This window comes from Pseudorasbora parva, chromosome 9 (assembly GCF_024679245.1).
Source record: "Pseudorasbora parva isolate DD20220531a chromosome 9, ASM2467924v1, whole genome shotgun sequence".
NCBI lineage: Eukaryota > Metazoa > Chordata > Actinopteri > Cypriniformes > Gobionidae > Pseudorasbora > Pseudorasbora parva.
Genome location: NC_090180.1, coordinates 10525379 through 10548200, shown reverse-complemented (window position 1 = coordinate 10548200; position 22822 = coordinate 10525379). Strand labels below are relative to the sequence as shown.

The 22822-nt window shown below is 36.4% G+C and overlaps 4 protein-coding genes across 6 annotated transcripts in view; 2 read left to right on the top strand and 2 right to left on the bottom strand.

Moving 5' to 3' along the window:
* Window positions 1-6165, bottom strand: part of fbxl7 (F-box and leucine-rich repeat protein 7) — a 42714-nt gene extending 36549 nt beyond the window's left edge. Inside the window, exons 1-2 of the mRNA XM_067453080.1 lie at window positions 5716-6165; window positions 2572-2661 (exon numbers count right to left, since the gene is read on the bottom strand). Of these exons, the coding sequence (XP_067309181.1) occupies window positions 2572-2661; window positions 5716-5752 (127 nt within the window). The 5' untranslated portion in view covers window positions 5753-6165. The remainder of the gene's footprint in view (window positions 1-2571; window positions 2662-5715) is intronic.
* Window positions 6166-7612: 1447 nt separating this feature from the next.
* c9h7orf25 (chromosome 9 C7orf25 homolog) lies at window positions 7613-10093 on the top strand. Of its 2 annotated transcripts, none has more exons than XM_067453867.1 (2): window positions 7613-7718; window positions 8169-10093. In XM_067453867.1, exon 2 carries the CDS (start codon window positions 8187-8189, stop codon window positions 9513-9515), a length of 1329 nt encoding a protein of 442 aa, XP_067309968.1. In that variant the 5' UTR covers window positions 7613-7718; window positions 8169-8186; the 3' UTR covers window positions 9516-10093. The 2 variants fall into 2 exon arrangements, with proteins under 2 accessions (XP_067309968.1, XP_067309969.1); XM_067453868.1 differs by having other exon boundaries at window positions 7686-7767.
* A 1168-nt stretch (window positions 10094-11261) lies between these two features.
* On the top strand, window positions 11262-16597 carry ralab (v-ral simian leukemia viral oncogene homolog Ab (ras related)). 2 transcript variants are annotated; one of them, XM_067453870.1, is made up of 5 exons: window positions 11262-11714; window positions 14533-14636; window positions 14706-14914; window positions 14990-15164; window positions 16410-16597. In XM_067453870.1, the coding sequence occupies exons 2-5, from the start codon at window positions 14535-14537 to the stop codon at window positions 16530-16532; spliced, it is 609 nt and encodes a 202-aa protein (XP_067309971.1). In that variant the 5' UTR covers window positions 11262-11714; window positions 14533-14534; the 3' UTR covers window positions 16533-16597. The 2 variants fall into 2 exon arrangements, with proteins under 2 accessions (XP_067309971.1, XP_067309970.1); XM_067453869.1 differs by having other exon boundaries at window positions 11264-11714; window positions 14449-14636.
* Window positions 16598-17151: 554 nt separating this feature from the next.
* mplkip (M-phase specific PLK1 interacting protein) lies at window positions 17152-20232 on the bottom strand. Its single transcript, XM_067453079.1, has 2 exons — window positions 19756-20232; window positions 17152-19531 (listed from the first exon to the last, which is right to left on the bottom strand). The coding sequence occupies exons 1-2, from the start codon at window positions 20092-20094 to the stop codon at window positions 19334-19336; spliced, it is 537 nt and encodes a 178-aa protein (XP_067309180.1). The 5' UTR covers window positions 20095-20232; the 3' UTR covers window positions 17152-19333.
* Window positions 20233-22822: the final 2590 nt, after the last annotated feature.

Sequence of the window (22822 nt, the reverse complement as noted above, 5' to 3'; positions counted from 1 at the left end):
GGCTCTGAGGATGCCCTAGCTCACTAGAGAACAACCATCCACACTGCACACGCTACCCAACCCCTTAATGTCTACTTCATGTTCCCCCCAAATCCAAATCCAGCACATTTTACAGCCCCAAACATTGAGATAAGCAGATTACGGCCTGTTCTTTCTCACATTCTTTTATACCTACAGATTTATAGACCCAATACTTTTCAAACATGCTTCTTTCCTGTGTTGATGTATTATTTCCTATAGAAACAGGAAGTTTTGGACAGGAAACTTCTATTTCTGGCTATTGTTTATGAAGTCGATTTGCTACTTGTAGTTGTTTGCAGGAGGTATTAGAGGGAGGAGCATTCACATCTGATTGGACAACAATCTTTGCAGTGCAGGATGAGTCATCAATAATTCTGGTTCCTCCTAAATGAGAGAGACGGTACATTTTAAATGTTTATTTGAGGAAATTATTAGACTGTACTTAAGCATAAAAATAACATAATATTCAGATATTCAAGATATTCGGGAAACAGGCCAAGTTTCTTAGAAAAAACAATGCTACAGTCAGTGATTCTACTATGAAATGTGTGTTCCGTGTCGGAATGTCTTTTTTTGTTTAGGTCTGTGGGATTCTGCCCACTGCCAATATACCCAAATTCTTGACTTCCTGGCTTGCCAGTTGGGCGGAAAACACAGCATATTGTAGCAGTCATTGCAGAAGCCCAGCCAGCAAACAAACCGATCAGAGAATGCAGATTCTACCAGACCTTAAAAGCCTTGGCATCCATCTAAAAATCTCTATGACCGAGAGCATATTAAAATACGGATAAATCAACTCATCAACTAACAAGTGTGTAAGTATCCTCGCCTTCCATTGTCAATTGCACTCGCTCCCGTTGCGTGTCCTCAATCTGGCAACCAGCGTGAGCATCGAGCCTGAGTAGGATGGGGCGGGGGAAACAACTCTCTCCAATATTTTGAATTTGGACTGCAGTACCTATTTAAACCACTAGTTGTCAATATTACATACTGCACCTTCATAACACACACAGTTTCTGGCAATCTCATGTCAATCTTGAGTACCAGAGTAGTATTGCATCCTTCATATTTCGGAAGAGTCATTAGTTTTATCATATTTATAAAAGACAGATACGCTGTACTGATTCTTTCCGAAAACAGCCAAACTCTTGGAGGTGTGCAGTGGGCGCAGTTAAAAAGCCACAAGCACACACACATACAATACACAATACATCATGACATTATCCTTGGATAACTTTCCATTCACTATACATTCGTGTTGTTAACATTACATGCACTTACTTTCTTGATTGCCAACAAAACACAGACATTTGATGCAGTTTCACTCATTCACTTGATTCATGACTACAAACTGCATCCACTGTTCCCTTAACGCTGGGTTATTTGGGAACTTGAACAAGGCTCATCTGGAAGAAGTGCCCATATATGCAAGGAATTCCACCCATTTATGACATAATACAGGGCCATTACCAAAAAAAAAAAAACTTATTTGAATCTTGAAGGAGTGTATTTGGCACAGAAATACTGACATTTTGCCCATGTTTAGCATGAGAATCCAACTCTTTAACAGTGTATATAAGTCAGAATGCATGAAATAGCATTAGACCCCCAATTTGTTTTTTAAAAAGATATCTCTTATGCTCACCAAGACTACATTTTGAATTTAACAAAAACAGTATAAATAGTAATTTTGTGAAATATTATTACAATTTAAAATAACTGTTTTCCAATTGAATATATTGTTAAACTGTAATTTATTAGAATTTTCTGCTGAATTTTCCAGCGTTCAGTGTCACATGATCCTACAGGAATCATTAATAATATGTTAATTTGGTGCTTAAGAAACATTTCATATTATTCCAAGTTTTTTTAATGAATAGAAAGTTCAAAAGAACAGAACGTTTATTTAAAAACTTAAGCCGTGTGTAACATAAATGTCTTTACTGACACTTTTGATCAATTTAATGCATCCTTTCTGAATAAAAGTATTCATTTCCGAATACTCACTAAATATTCACTAAAAAAACGTTAAATGGAATTATATATGACCTCAAATATAAACTAAAAGCCATAACACACACACTCTGCATGTGATTACTTAGAGCTAATGTTGTGTTCTAATAAACCAGACCCAGGATAACAAACAAATATGTCATATATTCTATTTAGTCACCTTGAGAAAGCTTTACAAGAAAATGGCCTCTAAAGCCAGCTCCACAATTTCCCCAGGATTTGTCATTTTATTTTCATCCAGAATTCACTCAGTTCACCCAAACAAATCAGTCAGATTCTTCCCCCCCCAAGGCACACTCTAAACAGCACTATTTAGACCAGATTTGGAGACTAGATTGTGGAAAAAAAAGAAAAAGGGTGAAAATGAAACCCTGTTCTCCACAGTGTTTGTGGTGTCCAGTTTATTTATTTATATTTTTAGTTTTTATAGCTTTAAAAAAAAAAAAGTTCCAAAATAATCAACAAGTCAAAAGGAACAAAACAGGAAAAAAAAACTAAAGGCTAGCTAGTGATGGTTAATGAGGACCATATGCCTACCTTCACTGGTAGCTGCATTCTTTGGAGCTTTGGTTGATGTCTGATCCGTACTTGAACTCAGGTCGGAGGAAATACTGGAACTGCCTTTCCCTAAAATCACAAAGAACACCCCCAGGACACATCAGGACACCCAGAGAATCAACACAAATTAAGAATACACATATTGGCCTTAAAAAAAACAGAAGCCATAGCAAGATTTAATATAATAGTAATAAAGACACATGCAATCAAAAACTGCTTCTTATATTTAGCACACATCTGTATGATGTACACTCTCACTCAACGTGCCCGAGAGTGAGAGTGCACAAATAAAAAATAAATAATGTAATGTTTAAAAGAAATGAGCGCAACAGAATTGACCAAATCTTAGGTTAAATGCCAGGCATTCTTTTTCTGTCCATCACAAACTTAGAATAACAAACCAGATTCTCCCCAATGGCAGGGACAAGAAGAAAAAAAACTGAAAGCTGAAGCCCTTTACAAATTACATTACAGAAAGTCATGCCTAAAGAAACAGGCTGAAGTGCCATTCGTTTGAGTTCATCACATAAAACCCCCCCCTAAATATTATATAAAGATGATCAAAGTTAACAACAGCTTTTTTGGTCATGTTCTTTGGAATGGTAAATGAGAAGCCTTTTGTTTTACAAATCTTAGAAAAGTTCATTCCAAATTAGGAAAGACACAATGGTAAACCTAAGCCTCGATCATATTTCTTCCAATTTGCAATTTGATTAGTTGCGCTGATTCCGTTTTGTTTCTGATTTACTTTGAGTCAACGTGCCCGATAACCAGAGGAACACATGTATTTGAGTTTTTGGGATAACAGTAAACCTAAAACAACATGCCCTGGTGTGAGTGTTTCCTAAACACTCCTGTTTGTTTCAATGGCACTTCGGAGCATCAGGTCACATATGAGGCATGTTTACAGGCTTGATGAGAGCAAACACAACTAGAGTTCACATAAGCTTTTATTTGACCATAAATGGTCTGACTGATAGAGCTTCCACATGCTGAGCAAAAAATGTGTTGTGCTCTGTAAACAAACCTGTTTTTCACTAAATAGTCTCCCAGTGATATCACTAAAGACATTTCAGGCCAGGTTTCTTATTTATTTATTTTTTTAATGATCAGTGAACCAAAGTGTAATCTTCTCAGACACTAACCTTGAATTCAATGTCTGATTACATCACAAGCATTGTTTATTGTTCATTGTCTCTGAAGAATGTGCTTCACTGCCGATGAGATGAACTGACTGAACATTACACTGATGGAATTATACAAAGCTACTCCCATAGATACCCAACCTTTTATGATTATTGAGAGAACAATAAACACAGACCTATCAAGATATAAAAACATTGTGCAGTTTGAACATAGAACGAATAGCTAAAGTATTTTAGCATCCATAAGAAATTCAAAACAAAAAGAGGAATTATAGGTTTATGTTTTGACATGAGATTTATTTAGTCATAATTCACTATAATTTGGATGGTTTCCTTTGGATAACTTATTTGGATTTTTTTTTTAAATGCACTGAAATAGATCCAGGAGGACATCCTGGTTTTAAGAAAAAGAAGAAGAAAGAAGAAAAGAAGAAGAAAATATGGTCTTTAACTGTGACTCCCTCTGTTAGAGGTTAATATAGTTGTCAAATTAAACATGAACAAACATTTGCTTTAATGCATCCATGATGCGCCAAAGGCTATAGTGTATCGTTTGTAAAAACAAATAATGAAAAAAAAAGACTTGCACTCTGTAAAAACATCTCATAATTGACACTTGAATAAACACTAGTAAGTATTTTAATGCATTTAAGCCACTTAAATGCCACTTTTCAGCACATTTACAATTTGTTGGCTTACAAATTGCCATTTTAGTGCATTAGAATGGAACATTTAAGTCATTTTGACTTACTATGTTTAATGAAAGCAAGGGAGGTCCTGACTAGAAATAACTGATCTAATCAGTAGACAACACCAACTTTAAAAGGACCTCTAGTAAAAGATGGTGATATGTGAAATATGAAAATTTGAGAGCTGCATGGGAAGTTCTATGGTTTTCTCACTGAATGCCAGTCTTGAGGGCCAAACCTTGACCTTCCCGAGAAATCTGTTGTGCTTTAAAAGACCACAAGTCTCTCACACTGCCAAGAACTCCCTCTTTAAGAGCAAAATCTCTGGCAGGAATGCTTACGGTTATTAGGACATGATCAGTGACAACCTTCAGCATTCATATTTCAATGGACAGTCTCTGCACTTGCGACTAATCACTGTATCGATACATTGGGAGAAATGAGATTTGCCCACAATCTAAGAAGTTAGAATGTGTTGGGACACACACTCTCCGTTGATGGTTCCTTTAGTAAAACCATGCAGTCAGCTTGAATTGTGCACTCTGATGCTGGGACATATACTCGTTTCTTATTAGCTCCAAACACACACCTATATACGAGGCACCATGCTTTTTTTTAAAGTCAGCAACAAAATCTTTTCTTTTTTTGTCTGTGACAAAAGGTAAACAGAGGAGGATAGCAGTCCTTTCATGTGCGTTTACATTCATGCAGACACTTAAAGCATGTTGGAAGAAAAATAAATGCATCTATGAGGCACTATTATAAATACCATAGATTAATAGGCAGATTGTTGAAGTATGAATACCAATATTTTTAAATACTAAAAGCAGCTAAGTGTTATAAAATAATTAACAATTTTCATATTGAATTTGTTTTAGGCATAATTCTCATATGTGAATCCTATATTCATACACAGAAAATTAATTCTTCAAGCACTTTTCAGTCTATAGCAAAATGCAGAGACATGGGAGAATTATGATTCAGATAGTTACAAACAGATATTCATACATACATACATACATACATACATACATACATACATACATACATACATACAATATACATATTTATTATGGCCAAAAGCCAGAAACATCATAATGTATTTCACCTTTCAAAATTTATGAAAACATCATGCTATGATAGAAAATTATATGATTGCTGCAAGGCTCCGTTGCCCACAAAGAATAATGGGGAATAGTGACGTTGACACAATGGCTGCTGTACACCGAGATTTAACAGTGGAAAAGGAGCATTGTGGCTGGCTGTGAGAGTTTGATTCTGGCACTCACCTTCACTCCCGCTCTGTTTCCCATTGTTCGCACCCATCCTGTGGAATGCATAATCTACCGTCTGCGCCCCGAAAAAGTATCCATATGCGTAAAACACGTACGGCTAAAGAAAAGATGTCATGAAAATCCGTCAAAGACAGCTTTCAAATACAGTTCGATCCTGTAATGCAACTAGCGGAGTAGAAATAACGGTAAAACTCAGAGCCACTGTTATGCAATCGGTTAAAACTTAGCGCAGTTCCACAAACGAGTTTAAAAACGGTATTACTTCAGATACAGTGTTGGCTATGCGTTTTCTTCATGTTAAAAGCTCTTCGTCTCCAGACAGCGCGTAGTCATCCAAAGGAGAGACTGGAAACCAGATACTTGTTGCGTCAGGAGCACGCATACGCTCTTGCAGAATCTGTAACCATGAGTAGCCTACACTTCACTTCAGCGTCTGCTGCATGCGAGCGCCACTCACTCTGACCTAATATATCCTCCCTCTTTCCTGTAGCCTACAGTAACTACAGTAATAGTATTTTTTTTTTTCGATTTCACTTCTAATTATAAATAGCAGCTAGACAAGATAATTATTTAGATAGCACATTTCATATTCACAAATGTGTTTTAAAAGTCATAAAAGGTAGGCGACATAATAGCCTAATAAAAAAATACAACTGTCTAGCTTTATATTCAATAAGTTGCTACTTATTATTTCGTGTGCTTTTCATTTTTTCAATTGTTACTATAATAACATTTAATATGATTATTTTGATTTAACTTTAAAAACGGTATAGTGCTACATATGAGTGATGAGACTGAAAAAAATTGCTTATAGTAGGCTATAAAAAACTATATGATAGGCTATAAAACAGGTGGGTCATTCCTGTTAGGCACTAACATTTTGGCTTCGTAGTTTTTTGGTGGGGGAAAAAAATCATGTTTTTAGCATTCTACAAAAATAGTGACATGTCTAATTGACATGTCAATTATTGGTCAAGCTCAGGGACTCAAAAAATAATAATTATGGGCAGATTGTTCAGACACTGGATGTGAAGGTATTCCACCCAGGCACACATAGCCTAAATATCACAAAATACTAATAATGTAAATGTTAAACTATTATGAGCTTTTCTTTAAATGCATTGAAGCAACTGCCATATTGGTTGATTAGATAAATGCATTAATAATAATTTAAGTGAGTGTATATAAAATATGCATTATACTTTAAATATAATTTATAAACCTAACAGGGTGGAAAACTGAATGTTATTTTCTGAAAATGGTCTCAATGGAATTTTGGTCTTTTTGGAACTCAAGAAAGCTAACAGGGTGGAAGATTTCAGGGACACGATAAATAAAGAAATTTTAATAAATAAATAAATAAATAAATAAATAAATAACGATAATTTCACATGATTTATATGTATGATTTAGGCATCGTCTCTAACATAATTTAAAAACATTCTGAGTAAAAACAAACGGTTTATAGTTCTTGTGGAAGTTGATTACTTTGCACTGGACATGATAAAATGTAATGCATTTGTCAATAAAAAGGTATTATTTATTGTCAAAATAGTATTTTTCAATGTCTATTATATATGTTTAAGTGATAAAGAAGTATAATTTAAGCCATTTCTTATTACCCTATATGTGAGCCATTTTTACGGAAAATATGAAAAAGTAAATCATAGAGACAGAAAAGTCACTGTATAACAGGAACCCCTCGGAGTTATTTTAAAAGAAATAAACTAACAAGAAAGTGGACATAATGCAAAATGTATATTCAAAATATAAAATTGCAAAATATATTATACGTTTGTCCCATAGACTGTGAGGTTTGTCCCAAATTTGTCACGTGTGAAACAATATAGCCTACTTACAATTCATGCAATACATTACCGCCAAGCTAGGTGGCAACACAAACTCACTAACATGACAGCGCTCTTACTTCTACTTCGTGGTTGAAAAGCATCAGGCAAAAACACCAGAAGAGTCAGCAGAGCTTGAATCCGTGTGCTGTAAGTATATCACAGTTTGCAGATAACTTCGCTTTTCTTCACCTAAAAGGTCAGTTGTTATTTTTCTCTTATTAAATTAAAACAGGAGGAAGTGTGACTGGTTTGTAGAAAACCATGTTTTTTTTTAACCAAGCAAGCTGACATGCCCACGTATTTATGAGCCGGTGTGAAAAACAGCGTGATGATTTGTGCTCTGATTAATATTCTTGTAAGAATTTAAGAAAGCTATATGTTTTTACATATGTATTAAAACCACGCCTTAGCGAACTGTTGATTTTTCTAGACCTTTTTCATACAAGTAGTTTATTTATTTCGATTATTTAAATATTGCTGTATCCTGCTTTTGCCGCTATTAATGGTATTAATTTTTTTACAAAATCCCCAAAAATATAGATGATCTCTCTTAGCTCTGCTGTCATTATTTAAACATTTTTCATTCTCATTCTGTAGGAATAATGTTCATCAGCAATGGCTACTTACAACACACTGCAGGACAGGATCAGAGTAGCCAAAGAGCTGCTTGAGCAAGTGAACAAGATTTGCAGTCGACAAGGCCGTGAGGTCGAGGGACGTGCTAAACTGTGCAGCAAGCTCCGCGCTGAGCTCAAGTTCCTACAGAAGGTGGAGGCCGGCAAGGTTGTGATCAAGGAGTCTCACCTGCAAAGTACCAATCTCACTCATCTGAGGGCCATCGTCGAGTCAGCCGAGAATCTAGAAAATGTGGTGAGCGTCCTGCACGTGTTCACCTATGAGGGGCCTGATGGACAGAAGCAGACGTTGGTAGTCGACGTGGTGGCAAACGGGGGACACACTTGGGTGAAAGCCATCGGGCGCAAGGCGGAGGCACTGCACAACATCTGGCAAGGCCGTGGCCAGTATGGGGATAAAAGTGTGATCCGGCAAGCCGAAGATTTCCTTGAGGCCAGTCAGCAGCAACCTGTGCAGTACAGCAACCCGCATATTATATTTGCGTTCTACAATGGGGTATCCAGCCCTATGGCAGACAAGCTCAAAGAGATGGGCATATCTGTGAGAGGTGACATTGTTGCTGTTAACACAATGATTGAATGTGAAGAGGAGGATGGAGAGGAGGAGGAGGATGACAGTGAAGACAAACATGGTGGTGTGGAGGAGGGCCAGGAAGGAGAAAATGTATTTTTGGTTGAGGAAGAAGAGGACGCCGATGATGACTGCGACAGTGACAGTGACGATACAGACCTCATGCACACCCGTGTTGATCGAGACACCATTGTGGCCAGTCTCGCCTTCCCCACTGAGGTGAAGGTAGATGTGTGCAACAGGGTGAACCTTGACATCACCACTCTGATAACGTACGTGTCCTCCCTCAGCCATGGCAACTGTCACTTCACTTTTAAAGAGGTGGTGCTGACAGAGCAGGCCGCACAGGAACGGCAAGAGAAGGTCCTGCCTCGGCTGGAGGAGTTCATGAAGGGAAAGGAGCTGTTTGCTTGTCATTCTGCGGTTGAAGATTTCCGAGTGATCCTGGATACGTTAGGAGGCCCGGGAGAAAAATCCAGAGCTGAGGAGCTGCTAGCTAGGCTCAAAGTGGTTCCGGATCAGCCGTCCGAGCGAACCAACCGCTTAGTTGCCAGCTCAAAAGTGAACCGTAGGTCACTGATGATCTTTGGGACAGGGGACACACTGCGGGCCATCACTATGACTGCGAATAGCGGATTTGTTCGCGCTGCTGCTAACCAAGGTGTGCGATACAGCGTGTTCATCCACCAACCTCGCGCACTTACCGAGGGGAAAGAATGGAGAGCAACTCCGATATGAAGGGTTGTTAAAATATGTCAGCAATTAAAAAGGTTATTGCGTAAGATATGGACAGATTTATATTGTATAAGAGATGGTTAAAATTATATGTCATGCATAAAACCCTTGTAAGAGAGGCACTATATAGTAGCAAATAAATTGCACGGCTGACACAGACAATCACAGGCAATCTTTCTGTGACTCTTTATGTAAACTCATTAGCTCGGTGCCTCCCTTGAATACAGCATTTCAATGCAAAGCGAGGAAAAATATATGATTAAACAACTGTATGATTATATCATAACTTGTAGTGTCAAAAACCATTTAAACAGAGGCATATACTTTCATTTTAAAGCTTTTGACTACATACCTCAGGGTGTATTTCCTTTTCCATTTAGTTTATTTTCACAAACCTGATTTTTCTGATTTAATCTTGCAACATCCATTTTCACAAGAGTACAACCAAAAACTCTTCGAATGGCTATATCTCATAAAGAAAAACTCTTTTTGATTGATTGAAGCCAGTTCATGTTGTGATTTTACTGTAAAATGATACTAAAGATTTCTATTGCAAATAAATGCTATTCTTCTGAACTATTGATCAAAGAACCCTGAAATAAATGTTTCATAGTTTACACAAACATATCAAGCAGCACAGCATTTTTCAGCTGTGATGATGTTTCTTCTTGTTTTCAAATCAGCATATTAAAATGATTTCTGAAGGATCATGTGACACTGAAGACTAATGTCTGCCAGAAATTCAACTTTGACATCACATAAATTACATTACATTTTGATATATATTAAAATATAAAACAATTTCACAATATTACTGTTCTTATTTGTATTTATTTATTAAAATGCAGCCAGGGTGAGCAAAGAAGGCTTATTTCAAAAACATAATTTTACCAACAACTCATTTTGAATGGTAGTGTTATGTTATAATGTTTTATACAAATGTATCAAAACAAGTAGTATTTATTTTAAAAAAAATATAGGTTTTATAATATGAAATATATTGTTCAAAATTTAAAAAGGGTGGGACACTTTCTGGTTGTCAAACTGATCATGTTTATTGTTAACATGAACTACGAAGGTGGTTCTTCTGTTAGCTAGGACACCTGTGAGTGCTTAAAGGGATAGTTTACCCAAAAATGAAAATTTGATGTTTATCTGCTTACCCCCACGGCATCCAAGATGTAGGTGTTTTCTTCAGTAGAGCACAAAGTAAGATTTTTAACTCCAACCTTTGCTCGTATAATGCATGTCAATGGGGTCTAATTCTAATTTTCATTTTTTGGGTGAACTATCCCTTTAAGGGGAACAGACTTCATACATCCATGAAAAATGACCAACTGATTAAAAATAATTTTAAAAAGTGCCTTAAGTTAACCCTTGCATTAATAATTCATATGCCACTTGCATCTAATGCAATGGATTTCAGATTGAGATAAATGTTTTAAAACAGTATTTAAAAACAGATATCTTCTCATTCACAATTAATTCGGTCATTTAATATTATATTTGAGAGTAACGTTAACTAGAAAGTAACTGAAATTACAGTCCAGCTCACCATCACGGCCTTCTGTACAGAATCTGAATAGAAGTTGAATTGCAACTCGATATTAATCACACGGCATTTAAGGTTAGATTTTCTTTTCTTTTTTTCTGTTGATTGGTTGAACTAATATAATAACAATTCTCCATTCATCAAAAGCTACCCGTATCTATTAAAAAGTCTATATCATCTCTTCCTGGCAGTTACAGTTATCCAGGAGACCTCTAGGCGGACATAAACAATATTCTTGTGATGTCGTCGCAAAACATAACATAGTACATAACTCTACAGTAAAGTCGAAACTGTAGACTTATAATCGGCAAGGCAATGTAATTATAAAAAGTGTAAAGGTGCAAGAAACAAAACTAAAATTGTTTTGTTTTAAAAAGTAAAACCTATGACGGCTCCTAGACCCACCGAGTTATGCGGCGTACCGTTACATGCAGATATCATATAAATGCTTTTTTTTTTTTACTTCTTGCAATTCAGATGTAACGTTAGTTACAGTGAAGTTTGGTAGTTAGTCAGTGAAGAAGACCAAGCCCAGCCAACCGATCTGACAGCAGAGCTGCTCCCTTCTGAGTCATGCACTGAAGCAAAACAAATCTGCCCGCAGCAGCAAAGCTAACAAGACTTCAAACACGCGAGCTCATGTTCATTTGGTAAGTATCTGATCTGTACACACCTTTTCTATAACTTTTATTGAAATAAAAAACTGCCATTCGTTTAATTTGTTATATGGTTTAATAGACCACCACGTACTAAGGCTGCACGGGTTCCCTGTTAGCTGTGGAGTGCTAAAACGAAATCATTCCTTAAACACGGAAGTGGAATTAACGCGTTGTCCGTATTTAAATATAACAGGGAAATCACTCGTGATTTTACTTCCAAGAGCTCGCGAACTACAGCAATCGCTCGTGCGTGTCATTTCGAAATGATTGAGTTAGCTTGCTAGCTCAGCAGCAATCATTAGCTCTATCAATGAGCACTTTTTTGAATCAACGTTGACTGTACCCCCCTTTTGAAGGATGGGACACGAGCCATTGGAATAATCCACTCACTTGTGGCTATTAATTAATTGAATTAACGTCAATTCACGGAATTCTTGTTTTCATGTAAACTGTACAAGCGGAACAGGTGTCAAATATCACGCACTTGCATTGCAAGTCGTTATTTAATTGTTGAGAAATGTGTCACAGTTTATTTGTCAGCAATAGTCCCCTCAGCCCGATCACTACACTGATTTTAAAAAGTTACACCTGCTAAGTTACATCTCAACTGACACTTGCATGTCGAGTTGTTAGTAGCTATTGCGTCAAGGAAGCAGATGATGATGTAGCCGTTGTAAATTGTTTGTTCCTCATCTACCCCTTAAAGGAGTTCCTTAGAGTAGTAAGATATTAGCACCTATCTAATATATTCTATACTGTATATTATACGTTGTGACATGTCAAATTTGAATCAAATTATATTCTTTGAAAAGGTGCTCTAACTTGTTTACTTTGACAAAGGATGTGTATGAATTAACAAAAGCCCTTTTCATCAACACTATTTTGGTAGTTAACCAAACACAGATTTTGTTGTTGTTGTAAAACACCTCTTTTGAAGAAAAAAAAAATCATATTGTGATGTCTGATGTTTGAAAAGTCACTAACTTAGTCTATTTTATCATTGTTTTGGAACATTTTTTACTGAAATGTGTCCTATGGTGTGACAGAAAGAATTAAGAATATAGGAGTGTCTCACCAAAGGACAACAAATTTGGAACAATAGCAGTTCCAAAAAAAGTTAAATATTTGATCAGTTCTGAGACAAAATCTTACCATGTGCTCATGTCATAGACTTTACAGTAACGTGACCTTGAATGGCATCCTTCAAAAAAATAAACTTGTCAGTGGAATTGGCCGATTTAAAATCAGTAGATGGTATCACCAGAGGACATGGTTTTCAGTGACGAAACATATCAAGTTACTACGCCTACGGAAAAATGATAGCCATTTACTAAAATAGACACTTGTAAAATTATGCCTGAGGTATTTATTAACATGTGTGTGCTGTTCTTTATAATTTATAAAAGTTGTAATTTATTGAACCATGCTTGAGACCATCTCACCATAGGACAACTTTGAGATTCAAATATTTACAACAATCTTAAGGCAATTTTTATATTGACAGGTCCGTGTAAGACAAATAAATGCTTAACAATTTACTGCATTTTAAATGGTGACAATATTAATTATATAATTGTTTTAATCTTGTGTGACAGTAAAAATGCCATGTCACATCAGTAACCCATTTATTCCTTTATTTCCATTCCTTACATTGCAACCTGGTAACATTTTCATCTGTTATTAAAATGAGGCAGGGCCACAAACAAAAGCCTACAGATGCACCTTTATAGAAATGTGTTGCCCCATTAATCAAGTGCTCATTTGAAAGTTCCATTCTTTTTTCCCCTCTCACTTTGTACTAACAAGTTGTTAATGTGGGGTCAATCATGTGAATTGTGAAAGCAATCAAATGTACTGCATGCATCATGCATTAGCCACACCCTCTCCATATACACCACAGATGAGCTGTGTAAACTGAGTAAACCTTAAACTGCTGTAGTTAGCAGTCTGCACTTAAGTCAATAGCAGTAATCCTATATTATTGTCTAGTGACTCCACCTATGATTTCAGGTTGTCAAATAAGTTTTTTTTTGCTGCATATAACTAGTATACACCTATGACCAATAGGCTCACAATCTGGACAGTTGGCTTACCTTGAGGCTAATCTCTGTGTTTTTTAAATTAAAAATGGGTTTACTTGTTTGCATGGAAGCCGTTGACTTCACATGGATGTACATTTGCTAGGACCATTTAAAGGGAGAGTTCACCTTAAAACAAAAATACTGTCATGTGCTCACCTTTTCTAACTTTCTATATTCTGTGAAAAAATAAAAGATATTTTGGGAAGTTAATGTTAAAGTTAACTGTTTGGTTACCAAACATTCTCCAAATATATATTTTGTATGTTCCACAAGCAGAAGAAAAAATGTCATATAGGTTTGAAACAACATCCCTTTAACTATTGACAATCCTTTAAAAGAGCGCGTTGACGTCAGTGTCAGTTAGGAAGGGAACTGACAAATGCTATGCTAGCCTTAATGAGAAGCCTCATTGTTTTAGCATTTTCTCAGAGGACGGAAAAGAAAGTAGGGCTGTGTTTTCATCATTGCAAGCAGGGTGAATGATGGGAACAGGAGAAAGCTGATTATTCAAAAGTATCAGCCCAAATATGTTTGACTGACTTGAAAGGGTGCAGCTATATTATAATTAAATACCAGTAAAATACCTGTCTTGCATCGTTAAAACAGCTACACAAGCTTTAACATCTGCTGTGTTCTTCTCAAAGACCTTCCTTCTAGAGTTCCCTTAATACCAATCTACCTCTGACTCTTCACTATTTCATCACTTCTGCCTGTCCCATTGCTTGAAGCCATGGCTGCTAACAGGAACGCTTTGGCCCTTCACAAAGTGATAATGGTGGGGAGTGGCGGCGTGGGCAAGTCAGCACTAACACTGCAATTCATGTATGATGAGGTAAGACAATATTTTTGAGTTTCACATTTTATATGTAAATTAATGTTAATTATGCTGATCTCTTTCAAGTTTGTGGAAGACTATGAGCCCACTAAAGCGGACAGCTACAGAAAAAAAGTGGTTCTGGATGGAGAGGAAGTCCAAATCGACATCCTCGACACGGCAGGACAGGAGGACTACGCTGCCATTCGGGACAACTATTTCCGCAGCGGAGAGGGATTTCTATGCGTGTTCTCCATTACAGAATCTGAATCCTTTGCTGCAACTGCTGATTTCAGGTAGAGAGATGACTTTGAAACTGATGATTGACATAATACTAGTCAAAGTTTTCTTATTCTATCTTTAAACTACAGAGAACAGATACTTCGGGTGAAGGAAGAGGAGAACGTACCTTTCCTGCTGGTGGGAAATAAGTCGGACTTGGAGGACCGACGGCAAGTCGGGGTGGAGGAGGCCAAGGCCAGAGCAGAGCAGTGGGCAGTCGGCTATGTCGAGACTTCTGCCAAAACCCGTGCCAACGTAGATAAGGTAGGCCTGGTTTGGCAACCATTACATGTACTTAAAGAGTTAGTTAACTTTAAAATGAAAATGTACTGATATTTTGCTCACCCTCATCTCATCCATATCTTTTTCTTTGGTCAAAAAGAAATTAAGTTTGAATTTGTTTTATTTTTCTCCACATAATAGACTTCAATGGCAATCAAGGGGATGAAGGTCCAAATCAATGCAGTTTCAAAGGGCTTTAGAGGGCTCTACACGATCCCAGCTGAGGAATAGGGTATTATCTAGCGAAACATCAGCCATTTAAAAAACAGTTATATACTTTAACCTAAATTGCTTATCTTGCGCTGCTCAGCGGCATTCCATGGATTATGTAATCACATCCGAAAAAGGTCACGCTGATGTAGGTGAATGTACCACCCCAAGCGGACGTGCAATGACTAATACAAACGGCCTCTACAAATAAAAAAAACATCTCCAACTTCAAAATCATCCAACATTGTTTTTTTTAACCTTTTTTTGCTAAAGGATATTTGTATTAGTCTTCACACGTGCTTTGTAAACACAGGGGCGGTACGTCTGTCTACATCTAGCATGACCTTCCTGATGTAATTGCGCAATCCGTGGCATGTTGCAGAGCAGCATAAGATGAGCAATTTAGTTTAAAAGGTATATCAATGTTTTTATTTTTTTTATGGCTGATGGATTTGCTAGATAAGACCCTATTTCTTGTCTGGGATCGTGCAGAGCCCTCTGAAGCCCTTTGAAACTGCATTGCTTTGGACCTTGAACCCGTTGGTTGCCATTAAAGTCCATTATGTGAAGAATAATCCTGGATTTTCTTTTTGACTGAAGAAAGACAAACATCTTGGATGAGATAGGGGTGAGTAAAATAATAGGACATTTTCATGTGAACTAATCCATGATAGGTCATCCAAAAATGCTAACTGTCATCATTTAATCACCCCAATGTCATTTCAAACCTGACTTTCTTCTGTGAACGAAAAAATGTTTTTAAGAATGTTCAAAATTGGCTCCAATTAACTTTTCTCGTATAGACACTTCAAAATATTATTTAATGATCCACAGAAGTAAGTCAGTCAAGCAGATTTGGATGACATAAGGGTGAGCCATCACCCACATTTGGGTGGACTATCACTTTAATAAACAGAATAAATTGATATAGCAGAACTGAAGAGCCCCCCCCCCCCAAAAAAACATAAATAAATAAAATTAAAGTCTGCATTCATACAAACTTCATAATTCCTCCAGGTGTTTTTTGATCTCATGCGTGAGATCAGAGCCAGAAAAATGGAAGATGGCAAAGAGAAAAATGGAAAAAAGAAGAGGAAAAGTTTGGCAAAGAGAATTCGAGAAAGATGTTGTATTTTATAACAACCAAGTCGCACCATAAAGCTAACATCTCTTTCTTTACCCTTCCACTGCTTCCCACCCCACCCCACCCAAAAAAAATCCATCAGGTTTCATCACTCTCCAGTCACCTGCTGGAGATCATCTCGTAAAAACACATTTAGTCTACGGTCTGTGTCTGGTTCTTTTCATTGTCATTTCTTAATGGATATAAGAGGACAGAATATCAGATATGCATTAAAATGACAAATGGTGTCAAAGGTCTGACATATCAGTTAATAACTTTGCTCAGCTCACCATAAACAGACTACTATAATGATTTTAACTCATAACTAGATTGTGTTCATTTTAGTTGCTTTTAATTGAATGTGAGTACATTGAGTGCTGAACACTAACACTGTAGGCAAAATACTACTACTTCAAGCTATTTGTTACAGAGTTCATGGTGTTTTGAGGATGAAAACCTCCTGTTAAATTAAAGCCTTAATGTTAGAGTATACAAAAATGGGTGTTAGCTGCATGAATGCTTTTAGGAATATATATGTGTGTTAGGCGTATTATTCATTTAATTTAATTCATTTATATATATATATATATATATATATATATATATATATATATATATATATATATATATATATATATATATATACACACATTGCTAAATATTTCCTAAGACAATACGCAAATGATTTAAAACGGCTAAAAATTGTTGGCTGTTTTAGTGTAAAAGGCCACGCATTTCAGAACATTTTGCACTATCCTTTTTCATTTTAGTACACCAAACTCATTTCAAATATATGATTTAACAAACTAATCTCATACATAAAATATTTGTAGTCAAAAGGGCTTTTTCACTCATCCACGTGTGCATGACACCAGATTTACAGGTTAGATTTGTGCTATCTAGGGGTCCCAAGTAACACATGATTTTATTGCTATTTAAAAATGAGAGCATCATCTAGCTTAAGTCGGCATTACTGTGAAAACGGGTTGGAATGTTTTATTACACAGACTGAAATGTGTACTTTATTAGAACGTATATGCAATTTAAATGTTCTTGCAACTTTTATCCTGTTTAATTATATTTTCTATTGAAAATTGAAATTTTCTGAATTTTAGTTATTTTGAGGGTAAGAGAATATTGCAAAATCATACTTGCTTGTAGTAAAACTAAGACATTCTAAAAGGGCTGGACATGATCTGAATTTCAGACATTTGGTGGCTCCTCGGCACATATGAGTAAAAGAAAACCATTATCCTTTAATGAATGGTTTTGAATAAGCACATCCATGTGTAAATAAATGTGAGGTTGACCGTTTATTTCTACATTATTCTGGCATCTACCAAATATTGTTCTTTTGCAGGTAAAACTGCTTCTTTTAAATGTTAACTTTGCCATTGTCTTTACCCAAACCTATGTGTGCACTGTGGCTTTTACTAAATTTGTGTTCCCTCAGTTTTATATAGTGGGTTAATACCCTATCAACAAAGCTCCTGATTGGTCTGTTTGTGTGGTAAGTGTGCCATGTGGCAATGATGCTGACATAATGGCGGATGCCCCAAGAAACCCTTAATTACTTTAAAGAGTTACTGACTTTGAGTGCTAAATGTTTACAATACAAGATGTTTTAATATAAACCTCTATTGTTTGAGTCTTTCTTGTACACTAAGATGAAATGTCTTAATTTTATTCTGTATTTTGGGTGTCTCATGCAGGACTTTGAATGATAAATAGAGCAAGGCCAAATTTTAAGCATTATCAAAATAACTAGCTGACAAAGACAATAAAACTGACAGGACTAATGTAATATTACAACAGTTATTCCGATGATATGAATGTTGAATGAAAATGAAAAGCAAACACTTGAGCATACTGAACTTCACAATGTAAAATGTTGTTTCTGTTACATTAATAAAATCTATTTTTGTAGACAATGAGATTTGTATGGTATATCCTACAGCAAAAAATGTGATAACTACACAAAAAAAAAACTGAATTACAACTTCCAGAGATGTGTAGTAATGTTGGTTTAGCTACAATATATTTGAAAATTCATGGTAAAATTAACTTGATATTAAACATGTTTTTACTAATAAATAAACAAGCTTAACAGATATTCAATTCCAATGTTTGTTTGGTTTTTGACAAGGACTGTATTGCATTAAATTAGGGTTATAATTCAACAATGGTCCTCTGTGGGCCGTTTATAATGACAATGTTGGTTATCAAACCAATTTTTTTTAATATACAGAAAAGAAACTGCCATAAATTGTAATAAAATCAAAAAAGTGTAACCAAAAATAAAATGTTTAAAAAAAACATAACAGTCCATAGAAAATTAGGGAAGGAGCCAGACCTACAAAAACTTGACCTGACCTAGTTAACATCACACAGTCAATAGTGAGAGGTAGATGGATGTGTTGATCAGACATCTCTTTTGTTAGACTGCATTTTGAGCTTGGAGACATATTCCTCTGAATTCAATGAAAGATCTGCAAACTCCATGGGAGTGGGCCAGAGATGGCAAACTACTTTCAATGGGCTGCGAGTTACAAAACTGCACCCCGTTTTTATGATCCTGTCGTTGAAGTATATAAAAGTAAAAGAGAAGGTCTCTTTATACAAGAAAGTACATTTGATTTTTTTTAAATGCTGTGGAGTCAGTTTCTCAAGAATTATTGCTGGTGAATCCTGTCTCAGGTCCATGTGTTCGGCTGGCTCCATTTGTCTTTAAAAATGTAGTGCACTACAGCTGCACTAAATAAAAAGGACTGTTCAGTGACTTTAGCCTCTCGCTGAAGTTAGAGAATTGTACTGCATTTTAATTGTAGTACCTCCCTTGTCTGCTTGTATTGGTTTGTTTGGAGTTGCTTTTAGACTGGGTTTGTGTGACTGAGATAGGCTGTAGGTCAGCCCAAGGATCTTGCAGCATTGATGGTTTGTAAAACTTTTCCATATCATTTGTCCCTCTCTCCCTGCCATGCGCTGACCCAAACGGTGTGGATGTCCGTGGTGAACCCTTCAGGAGAAAATTATCATGCAGAAAGACGTTAAAACGACCACATTTAATCAGAGGTTGTATTATAGTGTCCTAGCCAACAACAAAATATAAACGCACATAATTCGCAGAAATTAATTCGGATCAGAGCAGCAATACTGCAAAGAGGCGAAATTAAAGCATATAAACTGTTTAAGAAATAAAAAGCGCGCCTTATTATTTGGTCCGGAACGCGAGTAAACTACCTGATATCCAGCGTGTCGGCCGGGACTCTCGTACGGCGAGCGTCTGAACGGTGCGCCTTGGGGACTGGCGTTCGGTCTGTGCGGTGTATGACTCGGAGACTGACTGTTATAATATTTCCCACCGCCGCCGCCCCTATTACCGCCAAACTCTCTCGGTGGGGTATTGGGAGAACACTGTCGAAATCTCGGTCCAAACGGCGGCGGCGGTGGGGTTGAAAATGCCCACGGAGGCGATGGAAACATACTCCCTGTCCTGTCGAAAGCTGGAGGCGGGCTGCGGAAGCCTGCTGCCCGTGGACCCGAGCCCTGGCGGGGATGGCGAAACTGTGGTCTTTGCATCCTGTCGTGGTATTTTTCTACACTGCTTCCTAAACCTCAAAGAACGCTGTTTTTATAACCTGACGCTCTTAAACCTGTTTTGGCTAGTTAGCATAACAAAACAGGACGACCCGGAATAAGAATGGTCTCGACGATTATCATTTGAATAGGCCAACATCGAATGAAAGACTCGATACTGCCGCCTATTCTCGTGGCGCGTCAAGCACCAATACAGGAGTTTAACCGTCCAGTAGGCTACCGTTAAACACCTACCACCTTAGCAACGTTTCAGTGTTATTCACTCAGTCGTTTTCTCACGTAGGCTACTTGCAATAAAAGAAAAATTGTCCAATACTGGGCAAATATTTCAGTATTTGTCCAATCCCCAGTGTTTTGAAAGCTAGCCTCCAACGGACAACCAATTTTCCTTATTTATTTTTACTCCAAAATCGAGTTAAATAAATTGCATTCAAGATATAGCCTACTTTATATCAGTTTAAGCATTCGTTGTAAACAGGCCCTGTCTGGTTCATGATCACTATGCTGAGCTCGATAATTCATGGACTTTTATAGCTCACCTTGGAGATAAAAAAAAATGTTTGAGGCGTGTAAACATGTGAACATATAATCTGATGTTTTCTAAAAATCGATGGGTAGGCCTAGTGTTTTATTATCCTTTTAGGTCTCTTCTTTTCTCTCATTTTCTTGTCTGTGTGCATTTCTCTCACTTTTTTCGTCGTTGGCTTTGCTATAACAAATCAACTGAAGTGCAGTTTAAAATAAATCAGTCTTCATATTTAATAATTGTCTAAAACATCAAATTTTAAAACTGAAAACGTGTCTTTGAAAGCACATTAAAAGTTTGTTGGAACATTTATTATTTCACTATTTTTTTATTGAAAGAAGTCCACTTCTCTTTATGATTTACTGTGTAGGCTAGTTAATATTATTATTTAATTTTATTGAAATAGCTAAGTCTGAGTGCTCACTTAAGGTAATTCTTAAGGTATTTCATATTTTTATTTTATTGAAAGTGTCCTTTGTCTTAATGATTTACTGTAGGATATTTGTGAGAGCCAAATGGTTGTTTCTCTTCAGCAGTCAGCAGAGGTCAGTGTAACCGTTACACAGTTAGAAGATTAAGCAGTGAGCTGATTAATGTGTTAGAAGTGGATAAGCAAATATGTGCAATAAAACATTGACATACAATTTAAACCTCCCTATACACTCTCTAAATGGGAGGAGCCATGGCTTCTGTTGTTGTGAATAGTCTTCTGATGAGGAGGTCACGTTCCTGTTTTTTTAAACTGCTCTTGAAAACAGATCATAATTTATCATTGACAAAGTTTTGTGCTGAGAGGATAAGAGGTTTACAGTGAGGAGGAATTACACTTTCCCACAGAGTTTTGATTGAGGACTGCTGATGGATTGAGTTCTCAAGTGTTTTCTTTTTTTATCAATTTTCAAAGATTTTGTGTCTTTGTTTCTTCAGCGGGACAGTGTTTGGTTTTGTTATTATTTAATTTGGACATCAGTGAACAGAGAAAGTGTGACCTTAAAAGGGAGTCTAGAGCTTAAGACATTTAGTTTGGGAACTTAAACCAGGACTTATGGCTTCAGTGAAAATACAATGGACAAAACTCAATAACTCGAAAGATGAATGTAAATTGGTGCAAAGTTCTTTAATTACTGTTAAGGGACTTTAGACTGATGTACAGCACAGAACTTCAACAGATTTTAAAGACGCTTGCAAGTTTAGTTTAGTTGTAACATTGCATTACAATATTACAACTATGTAAGATTACTGTTAAAAGCAGTCGAAAGATATAATTGATGCAGCGGAAATCCCACATTCCTAAATGTAAACCTAAATCAGCTTATGTTGATGCTGTCTTTTAGATCGTTTTTCAGTGATAGAGATTTGTCAGCTCAGATATTAGGTTGGCAACCAACTGCATTTTTTTGCTGTCCTGCCTGGGAAAGACAATGATGACCATTTCTTGGCTAAAGATCAGATGCAGGCTTGACTGGCATGGCAAAAATAACAAGCAAATAAATGCACACCAAAAAATGCAGACTGGAACACAAGGCATATTTTGTCTACAAAACGTGAGGGACAAAATATTTTTTGGGACAAAATTGTCACTGAAGTCATAGAACATCTCATTGAGAAACAATGTGGCACTCAGATGAACCGTGTTCCCTTTTAAGTCTTCCAGGCAAGTGACCTATTTCTTCACCCTAGATTTTGCTCATGCTCTAGCCCTCAGTTTCCCATGATTCCAGAGTTCCCAGACTAACTTTGTCCCACCTCAAATGTCTATATATCATCCACTCATTGAAGGCTTGTCACTTCCTCAATTTACTATACTACAGTTTAATACTACATTTGAACATAGCAGTATACTGAAATAAAATATAAATAGTAAACTACAAGTTTAATGTTATGTTCACTTAAAGAAACCTTATAAGTATACTTACACTAAATTATTAAACTAGTAGTTTACTAGAGTACACTTCAAACTGTACTTTTATAATCTAAAAAATGTACTACTTGTATTACAATAGTACTAGTATGCTTATAAGTTCACTTGTAGTACAGATGCAGTACAAATGAGAAACCTAGTTGTGCACTTAAAGTTTACTACTGTTACACTTATACTGCACTTAAATGTATACTTAAAAGTCGGCCAATTTAGTCCCAAGCTGAAATTGTACACTTCAAATTTTATAGTACACATTGATATTA

Bases quoted from the DNA above. Each gene is read 5' to 3' on its own strand.
- c9h7orf25 (XM_067453867.1), top strand. From the start codon at position 8,187: ATGGCTACTTACAACACACTGCAGGACAGGATCAGAGTAGCCAAAGAG.
- ralab (XM_067453870.1), top strand. From the start codon at position 14,535: ATGGCTGCTAACAGGAACGCTTTGGCCCTTCACAAAGTGATAATGGTG. The intron at 14,915-14,989 runs GTAGAGAGATGA...TTTAAACTACAG, and splicing joins GCTGCAACTGCTGATTTCAG to AGAACAGATACTTCGGGTGA. The intron at 15,165-16,409 runs GTAGGCCTGGTT...TAATTCCTCCAG, and splicing joins CCCGTGCCAACGTAGATAAG to GTGTTTTTTGATCTCATGCG.
- mplkip (XM_067453079.1), bottom strand. From the start codon at position 20,094: ATGCAAAGACCACAGTTTCGCCATCCCCGCCAGGGCTCGGGTCCACGG. The intron at 19,532-19,755 runs GTAGTTTACTCG...TTTCTCCTGAAG, and splicing joins GCCGACACGCTGGATATCAG to GGTTCACCACGGACATCCAC.